Source organism: Siniperca chuatsi, linkage group LG2, assembly GCF_020085105.1.
Source record: "Siniperca chuatsi isolate FFG_IHB_CAS linkage group LG2, ASM2008510v1, whole genome shotgun sequence".
Classification (NCBI taxonomy): domain Eukaryota; kingdom Metazoa; phylum Chordata; class Actinopteri; order Centrarchiformes; family Sinipercidae; genus Siniperca; species Siniperca chuatsi.
The window spans coordinates 17,636,023-17,646,113 of NC_058043.1; the positions used below are offsets into that span (position 1 = coordinate 17,636,023).

Consider the following 10,091-nt stretch of genomic DNA (forward strand, 5'->3'; position numbering starts at 1 on the left):
TTATTTACTCACAGCAGTTTGCAAAACATATCTTATAAATGCAGCTACAGGTAAAAAAACCCAAAAAAAGGTGATTAAATAAATGGAATAGGTGAATTCATGATAATAGAGTTGCATTATGACGTAACATTCACTTCTCTGTTTCATTTAGTTTTTCATGGACATTTCAAGATATTTCTAATTTCTAATTTCAAATGTTTTCAAAGGTCACCCTTTTTGTTTTCATTAATCATTTAGTCAAAGTTACATTATTGTGTTAATGCAGTTGTGAGCTTCTTCATTGTTTCATCCCAGATCTACCAACCAGCAACAAGTTTAATTTAAGTAATAAATTCACGCTATCCTTTTAATGGCGTCTTATGTTTGCGTATGGTTTGTCTTGTGGGCTTAATTTTTTGACAACATAGTTTGTTAATGCCTTTTATCAGCGATCTCATCTGGACGTACCAATCGATTGTTCTCAAACATGCTCTCAGTCTTAATGTGTGAGATCCGTGATTCTTCAACAAGTGCTCCGACGTCAAGATGAAAATTATGTCGTAAAATGTGAAAATGTTATGTAAATGTTATCTAGTCAGCCTCGCCTAGCTGTAGTAAAGAGTCCAAATCTGAACTGAATGTTATATTATTTTGAGAACAACGCTGTTTTACACCATCTGACTACTTCAGATGAAAGAGTTTGGAATATAAAAGAGTTTGGCAGTTGAAAACTAATGTTACATCAACAAAAGGAAAACAAACTTTCCATTTACACACTCATACTGTTAATACTGTAGATGTGTCTGTCTGTCTGGGTTTGTCTCCAGGTCTGGCAGTGGGACTGGACCCTGAAGGCTACGGGAACCCAGACTTCTGTTGGCTGTCTATGTACGACACTCTCATCTGGAGCTTTGCTGGACCCATCGCCATGGTGGCGTCGGTGAGTCCCTGCGATCCACTTGCTGTATCGTTATTTACGCACATGACAACAGCAGTATGCATCTATGTTGTTTGGCTCACATATACTGATACAATACAAAAAAAATCATGATAAACTCATCAGAGCGGCACTAGAGATGTTGTCACATTGAACGCACCCGTCACTGAATTACTATCAGCAAGTGTATAACAGTGAATAAAATATTCTGACAGAAAGATTCATTTGATGTTTACTTTCACAAACTCATGTTGTAAGTGGTGATGCAGTCTGATGTCGTGTCCACAGATGAACATCTTCCTGTACATCCTGTCGTCCAGAGCCTCCTGCTCACTGAGACACCACAGCATTGAGAAGAAAGAGCCTCGTGTGTGAGTGTCCCAGCACTTTCATCAAACATAAACACCAGCACTGTTAACATACCGCCTGCTTTAAAGAGAGTGAAAGTCTGCTGAAGCTGAAGTACTTTTATTTAGGCTGTTTCCAGTGGGAGGAAATTCCCAGCCCTGAAAAGTTCTAATGGAATAATAATAATCAATAATCGTAGAAAAGGTTTCAGTCGTAGTCATCTGGACACTGTTTTCAGAATCAATAATGGAATAATCAATAATGGAATTCCCACCAGCAGTTAATAACTGATATCAGATAAAACGTTTCCTTTGATCTGCTCTTAAAATAGCTCAATAATCTGTACCTGTTGGACTGACGACTACATTTCAGAGACGCTAACATTAATAAAAACAAGGGGGGAAAGGGTTATTTATTTGACCCTAAACATGTTTCATTTTGTGGGTCAGAATTTTTTCATTTTAAACTTTGAGAAGCCACAGCAGCTGCACTAGTGTGAAAGTTTATTAACAACAAAACTACAGAGTAAAAGCAGAGAAATCTGTGTCATAATCACCAGAAAAAGCAAAGACAGAGTTGTAGCTGAAAATATGCTTTGAGCCTGTCGGAGACTTTGTGTAACTAGATTTTTGTGAGCAGTACTCTTCAAAGTTTTGCACTGATAGCAAAGCAAAATCCATTGACTTTGGTCTAAAAGTACAGCCTCTGCCTGTTACAAAGTGACATCAGCGTTCTGCACAGCATCGTCCATGTCATTTTAAATGGCAAATTTTGGCAAAAGGTCTGTGATCACAGCTCTTCATGAGACAATGTGCTGCTCTGTTTCTGAGAGAGTAGGTCGCTTATCATCAGCCTCCATCTTCAAATCAGTGAATGCACAGAAACCGTCCTGACGGCTCCTCACTAACTTCTCTGTTTTCTCTCTCATGTGATGTCATATTCTGCAGCTCAGGGCTGAAGACCGCAGGTGGCGTTCTCTTCCTGGTGTCAGTCACTTGTTTTCTGGCGCTCCTCTCCGTCAACAGCGACATGATCATCTTCCACTACCTGTTCGCTGGGTTCAACTGTGTGCAGGTGAGCCCTCCAATTCCCTCTGAAACAGTTTAAAAGGTTGATTTCTTTTTCCTGACCCTCTTCCCTCTTCTGTCGTCGAACCACCAGGGTCCCTTTGTTTTCTTCTTCCGCATTGTCTTCAATAAGGAAGCGAGGAATGCCATGAAATACTGCTGCAGCCGCAAGCGCCCAGATCATATGATCAAATCCAAGGCTTCTGTGAGTCCCTCTGAGAAAATAAAAACAAAATCATGTTTTTGAAATCACACATGGAATTACTTTTGGGAAATTTCTAGGAGGGGAATTTAAACCACATGAATTCAGATAGAAGGTTTTCAAAGTGAATTAATTAATGAATTATTATGACCTTTCTTTGCTTCCAAAGGCTGAGAGCCACAGTCAGGCTAGTCAGAAAGTTTTGAGAGAAGGACTTACACATTGTTGGTTTTGGTGTTTTCATGGGATTTGTTAACAATAAGAAAAATATATAACACCAATCCTATCCTTCAAGCATTGTACTTTTTTATCAGCAGATCAAACCTTTAATTCTGTATACGTGTTGTTTTTAATTCTTAAAAACACTAATCCTTCCTCTCCTCATCTCTGTATCTCCAGGGCTACAAATGCAACACAAACTACATGGATGGCCGGTTGTACCACCTTCCCTTTGGAGACTCCAGTGTGTCTCTGAATGGCACCATGCAGAGCGGCAAGAGCCAGCAGAGCTACGTGCCATTTGTCCTCAGGTACAGAAATAATATAAAAATGAAAGATTAATATGCGGTATTACCTGACAGAGCAGCTGTAAACTGACTTCTTGTGTCTTTTCAGGGACGACGGGTTAAGCAACAGTCAAGCGCACATCGCTCTGAATGACCACGCGTCACTCTTCCATGAAACTAAAGAGCACTTGGATGGTATTATTCTCAGTCAGTATCTCTGATTCAGTTTAACTGCAGTGATGGGTACGATATCAACCTCTCCTCTCTGTCTGTGTGCAGATCGTGACAGCGACTCGGACAGCGACCTGTCTCTGGAGGACGACCAGAGCGGTTCCTACGCCTCCACACACTCCTCTGACAGCGAGGACGAGGAGGGTCCACTCCCCCCAGAGGAATGCTGGGAAAACCTGGCATCTAATGTGGGCAAGAGACCACAACCACACGGTACAGAAGCTCATCTGAATCTAGCCCCAGTTTGTGCTTCTCATGTAATATCATTACATTCGAGTCAAAGTTCAGCATCTGATTTTATAAAAACCCAGAAGGTTGTTTAACAACACGTTCTGCTGAAAACATATTCCATCTGCTGCACAACTAAAAAGATTTTTAACCCGTTTCCCAAGTTGCGACTCATTTTCCGGATCCAAATAAAGATAGCCGGAATGATATATGACCTTTTAATTAAAAATGTTATTATTAGTTAAATTGGTATATATTGATGCTTCTTTCCAATATTTCATATTTTCATACAAAGTCACGTGTATAATTTTGCTTGTGTTTCACAAATCGTCATTTCCGGCTACCTAGATTAGGAAAAACTGTAGCAACTTGAGAAACGGGTTAAAAATGTTTTTTTATCATGAAAGATATGGAATATTTTTTCATCCAGATGGTTAAGAGTCTTTGAGGAGTCTGGAAATACCTTCATAACGGCGTTAAGTGTTGTTAAACCACCTTCTGGGTTTAATTTGCGGAAGACTGGCTGCTTAGCGCTGTGTCCCGAATGTAATGGTAATACATGAGACGCACAAACTGGGCCTACACCTACACCGAACACCTGCAAGTGTTATAGCTGTACGTTTTTAACGGCACACGTGTTCATTAACACACCAGTGGAGAACATCTCTTTAGGTTAATCCCATATAAAAGTATTAGTATTTAGTACGTTATAGTAAGTACAGCAGCATTAAACCGAGTTACATGTATTTTTACTACATTTCATTCATTCTTTCTTTGTGGTTTTCAGACAACAGTTTGAGTAAGATGTACTGGCCTGGAGATTATGCAGCAGCAGTGAGTGACAGCGAGCTTGCAGGTACAGACAGACTGAAGCTGGACGCTCTGGCCAATCCAGAGCCGAGTCTCGGCCGTGACACCCGGGCGTTATCAGACGGCCGGACGCAGGACACCATGACGGTGCTGCTGCCCAGTCTGCCAAACCTCAACGCCCACCCTCACAAAGGTAAAGTTCAGCCCAAACACCTGCAGCAGTTTGGACATACATACACCTTGATGTGTTAAACATATTGTGATTTCATAAATAAAAAATGCCATTACCATGTGTTCTAGTTTCACCTGTAGTGTAACTTCCTTGAAAAATGTACTGGACATAAATCAAATCTCTTTGTATTGTTTCAAGATGATACATGGAACAAGAGAAACTGGAAAAAAGGATCCTACTATATTATTTGATTTTAAAACAATTTTAAGAAAGATTTTTAATAAATCACTGTTTTTCCCCTGTCTAAGTTGTGTTTTCACAAAGACATCACACCTCGTTTTTATCCTGTGCAGGGATCCTAAAGAAGAAGCAGCTTTCTCCCATCGTAGAGAGGAATGGTCTCAACCGCATCCACAATGAACTTTGTGAAAACGCGTCGTCACAGGGATCCTCATCTAGTGACGGTCGAGCCGGCCCGGCCAAACCCAGCCTGCCGGATCAGCTGAACGGTGTCGCCATGAGCATCAAGGCGGGGACGGTGGATGGTGACTCGTCAGGATCAGAGTGAGTATTAACACAAGCTAAGACCCACATAGCCAAAGAAAGATGAAAAAACCAATATCAGATACTTGCATGAAACGTGCTGTTTTCTACCTGTAAGAGCGTCCAGCGTTGTATCACTGTCCGTCGCAGAAGTCATTCAGTGTTTGTTCAACTGTCTGCGTCAAACTACGATTTGTGCTGCTGTCCTCAGTGATTGTTGTTTTCATTGCTTGTGGTCTGTTTCATTTTCACCTAATTATCTTAAATGTTAATGTTAAACCAAATGAAGACAGCACCCATCCTGCTATTACCAACAGTGAGAACGTCAATGTGGAGGGACCAAACAGTTTGAATAACGCTATGATTTAATTAGATCCAAAAATGTAGTGATAAAGCTACATGAATGGCTATTTTAAGAACAAAGTGTGTATGATTGATTACTACAACAGCTGTTATAACCACCCTTGTTTCTATTTTATGCTCACTGCTCATGTAGCACGCAGCTGTTTCAGTTTTACAGTTGTCCATCTTTGTTGTTGACACGCAGCTCCAGCTTTTTTGATGCCAACTTTGGATACTTGAAAGTTTTTGGTTCTCTATACTATGAACACATTTTGGCCAGTAACAAAGTGTTTAGGCTCAATAACCAGCCATTTTAACAGATGGATGCCAGGAGGGTTAGAGGAGAGAGAGCATCTGTTTTGCCCCAACAAAAAAAAACTGAATATATATTAAATATCCACCAGAATTCTCTGTGAACATTAATCACTGCCCATGTCCAATATGAAGAAAATGATGGCTCACTATGAAATTAAAGCTTAGCATACGTGTATATTTATGTTTCTTAAAGATATATATCAAAGGTACTTTTAAATGCTCAATTCTTGAAATAAAGAAGGGCTTATATACAGAAAAAATATAAATTGTAGTTTACTAATCAACCTTCTTTGCCCCTTCTCTCTTTCCAAAAATCATAGATTTTTATTCTTTAATTTTATCCCATGAAGCTCTGATCCTCATTCAAAACAATCAGGATCACTGTCTTCAGATTGGTGCATCATTTTAGCATCTGTCACCCCTCACAGCTGTGTGTGTGTGTGTGTGTGTGTGTGTGTGTGTGTGTGTGTGTGTGTGTGTGTGTGTGTGTGTGTGTGGACGAGTATTACTCATGTTGTGGGGACATAAATCTGTTTACACAGTCACATTGTGGGAAATCGCCTTCCTTATGGGGACAAAATGCAAGTAATACATTTACATTTTTTCAGTTACATTTTAGGGTGAGGACTTGGTTTAAGGTTAGGGTAAGAGTTAGCCAAGTAGTGGTTATGGTTAGGAGAAGGACAAGTCTCCAGGGAATGAATGTAAGTCTTTATTGTCCCCAAAAGTGATGGAAACATGACTGTGTGTGTGTGTGTGTGTGTATGTTTCATCGCCTCACATGTTTATTTTTTTCTGTTTGTGTTCTTTCTTGCGTTGCGCTGCATTCGTCTCCAACACATTCCTCTCCATCCATCCTGAATCCACCCACTTCCTCCATGTCCTCCTCCTTCTTGTCCTCCTCCTCCATGCACCACCCTGTTTTCCCAGCAGCCACTGCAACACCTCCATGTGACCGCGCTGACGGAGGGGTGTGTCTTTGCAGGTCATAGAGCCTCCTTCCTCAACACTGACTGCAAACAGGGAGCACCGGTCTTCCCCTTAAAGGAAAATGTGGAGAAAAAAAGGAATTCCCCCTCGGCCATCATGATCCTCTGAAGAAGTGTGTGTGTGCATGTGTGTGTGTGTGTGTGTGCATGTGTGTGTGAGTTCATACACGTGTGCCAAACCTCAGGAGTCACTGCACTGGCCCAGGCTCACGCACACTGACAGAACGAGTCTCACTCTCCCTTTAAAGAAATCATTTTGTTTACATACTTGAAGCAATGCACTTTTTTTTGTTTACTGCCCAGATTTGTTGGCGGTCGATTCTTTTATTTTATTTTTTGTAAGGTTTTTTTTTTTTGTTCCAGGATATATATTTTGTTTTGAAGACTGTGGAACAAAAAAGAGGTCATGTTTTTTTGTTTTTTTTTTTTTTTTTTTTTTTTTTTTGGGTGGGTCATTTAGTCAGTAGACTTGCAACATTCAGGGAAATTTTTCCTTTTTCTTGCATAAACTACTTTGTTATGTCTTCCTAGTTTGCCGTTAGTGTTTGTGCCAGTCTGAGGTTTGAGGAGTTCAGACTCAGGTTATTGAGTAACGTTACACCTGAAATGTCCAAGAGGCACAAAAACGGTCGAGTGCAGGTCGTTCGCAGACGCAGAGGCTCTCCATGGATTTCTGAACTTGAAACCAAGGACAAACGAATCGCTGCATGTTTCTGTTAACGGACACTCCCTATAAGCTATTTCTCAGTAATGAAGGATGTTTCCAGAGGCAACAGCTGTTCACGGCTGCACAGACTGACGGCCTTCTGCACTGCTCAACCTTCCAAGGGGGAAAAAACCTGCATGTGCAGACCTAAAAAGGACTCAAAGGACTTTTGATACATCTTTTTTTTTGTAAATCACTGAGAGCACATTTTTTATGGACGTTAAAAGCGCTCTCATTTTTCATCGTTTTATCTGAGGGATGAGCGCATTCATTCGAGTTCAGTGACTAAACAGCTGTATTTTATAGATTAGCTACGGAGCTTTTGTTGTTTGTAAAATAATGAAATACATGCGAAACTGTGCTGTAATAATATTTGAGCTGTAATCCATTTTTACTGTACAGAGTGGCCTGTAAATGAATCAAGGACATATGTTTAAATGTAAGTAAATATTATGTAAACTTCCTTCACACATTCAGACCCTGTTTTTGGGAATCACTGATGATACTCTGGAGGAAATATCTTTTATCTGAGTCAGTGATATTTGTGGATGCCATTTAATCAACCATATGAATTTAATGTATAAATTTCATGCCATAAGAATCAACACTACCAGGTGTTTCAATAATATTAACTCTGGTATCCCAAAAGAGAATTGTCTCTTTTACTCTGGCGCTCCTGTTTTTACTGATTAAACAGTTTTCTACCATTTCCATCTTACCTCAAATTTTTATCAGTGCCAAGTCAAATAACTTCTCTTTTTTAAATTGTGTTGGTTTTTTCCCCCTGTATGATATATTTTGCATTACAACTGTTTGCTGATATCAATATCCTGCTACTGTACAAGTCAGACATTTGCTATAAAAAAAGGACCAGATCATAAACATGAAATGTTTATGTCCATGTGAATGAATTTCACTTCAGTCTGTTGTTTCGCAGCTGACGGTTTAAAGTAAAAGTTCAACATTTGGGAATTACGCTTATTCGCTTTCTGGCTCAGAGTTAGATGGGAGGATTAATACTGTTAAATATGAGGCTACAGCTAGCAGCTGGTTAGCTTAGCGTAGCATTAAAACTGGAAACAGGGTGAGACAGCTAGTCTGGCTCTGTCCAAACAAAATCCACCTACCAGCACCTCTAATTAACACATAATATCTCGTTTGTTGAATGTGTACAAACACAGAAGTATAAAAACAACAATTTGGATGGGAGTAGTCAATTCTCCGCTGGTTGTAAAAAAATAAATAAAATAAAGGCCAAAACCAGTATTAGTAAACTTAATGGTACTGGTAGGCAGATTTTATTACAGTTGGACAGAGCCAGGCTAGCTGATTCCCCCGGCTTCCAGTCTTTATGCTAAGCTAAGTTGTAGCTTCATATATAACTGACAGACCTGAGAGTGATACAGATCTTCTCAACTAAATCTCAGCAAGAAAGCGAGCAAGCATATTTGCCAAAATCCCAAAACTATTCCTTTAAGTTCTTTCACCGTTTTTGAATATTAACTGCTTCCTATTTTGCTCTTATCTGGTGTGTAAAACTACACATGCTTCAAAACCAACAACTGTTGTAGAAGTCAAAGCTGTAGCGATGCAGAGTAGTCTCTTGAAATGTTTTCTTGGCTGGTATTTTTCTATGTGGAATAACTTTTGTGAAGGATTTCACCAAAATTCAACAGGTAAAAGAGACGGTTTTATTAGTGGTATCATCGTGTGTCTGCTGTCAGAGGTGCATCTGCCAGTGGTATGTTTAATAAAGATTAAATAAGATTAAATTAAACTTTAATGATCCCTGCTGGAAACTGGGTTCTTGCACTGAAAATAAATGAATAAATTATAGTCAGGAAAAGCAAACAGCAACCAAGCTCCTGTCTATAAATGTAGAAGGAAAAAGGCAAGTTTTGGCATTTGTTCAGGAAGTTAAATCTAAAACTTCAATTCATTCACAAATGTAATTATTTTCTAAAAAAGTTTTCAAATTCAAGGGGTTGCTATGAGCTATCATCTGGAAAATTGTCCCCACTTGATGATAAAATTACATGTCCAGGTCTAAAGATGTTGTGCACCAACTTTGAAGTTTGAACAAACTATAGAAGAGTTTGAAATTTTAATGACTTTCAGCATTTGAATAAAATCAGAGTGATGGCCTTTTCTCACTTAGATTCTCCTCAGGTTGGCCTACAGTTAAGGGGAAGAGCTGAGTTTTAACTCAGTTTTGACATTTTAGGAAATATGCTCATTTGCTTTCTTGCTGAGAGTTTGATTATAAGATCGATACCACTCTCATATCCATTCAATATGAAGCTACAGCCAGGAGACAGCTGGTTTTCAGCTGATGGGAGCCGAAACGTCGATTCTGAAAAGTGTCCAGATGACTACGACTGAAACCTTTTCTACGAAAGATATAACATGTTAATTAGTGAGCTTTAGAGGTGCTGGTCAACAGACTGTGTTACCTGTGGACAGAGCCAGGCTAGCTGTTTCCCCCTGGTTCCAGTCTTTATGCTAAGCTAACCATCCCCTGGCTCCAGCTCCATATTGAGAGTGGTAACGATCTTCTTCGTCTAACTGAATTTCTCAACGTGTCAAACTGTGCCTTTAAGTGCCTGTAATTGTGCCACCACTTGTGCTGATTGGAACTACTGAGTCCCCAAACTACTTGAAACTTAGAGCACTGATTTCCAACATGGGGGTCAGGATCTCCACTAAAGGTCACAAG

At 39.7% G+C, this 10,091-nt stretch overlaps 1 protein-coding gene across 3 annotated transcripts in view; it reads left to right on the forward strand.

Moving 5' to 3' along the window:
- The window catches only part of celsr2 (cadherin, EGF LAG seven-pass G-type receptor 2), a 67,556-nt gene extending 58,394 nt beyond the window's left edge, over window positions 1-9,162 (forward strand). The window contains exons 25-34 of one of the 3 annotated variants that reach the window (XM_044213727.1): window positions 807-919; window positions 1,205-1,287; window positions 2,212-2,338; window positions 2,426-2,536; window positions 2,933-3,063; window positions 3,149-3,234; window positions 3,319-3,483; window positions 4,286-4,501; window positions 4,834-5,044; window positions 6,611-9,162. In XM_044213727.1, the coding sequence (XP_044069662.1) occupies window positions 807-919; window positions 1,205-1,287; window positions 2,212-2,338; window positions 2,426-2,536; window positions 2,933-3,063; window positions 3,149-3,234; window positions 3,319-3,483; window positions 4,286-4,501; window positions 4,834-5,044; window positions 6,611-6,635 (1,268 nt within the window). In that variant the 3' untranslated portion in view covers window positions 6,636-9,162. The remainder of the gene's footprint in view (window positions 1-806; window positions 920-1,204; window positions 1,288-2,211; window positions 2,339-2,425; window positions 2,537-2,932; window positions 3,064-3,148; window positions 3,235-3,318; window positions 3,484-4,285; window positions 4,502-4,833; window positions 5,045-6,610) is intronic. The other 2 variants (XM_044213738.1, XM_044213746.1) reach the window with 2 other exon arrangements.
- The last annotated feature ends 929 nt before the right edge of the window (window positions 9,163-10,091 follow it).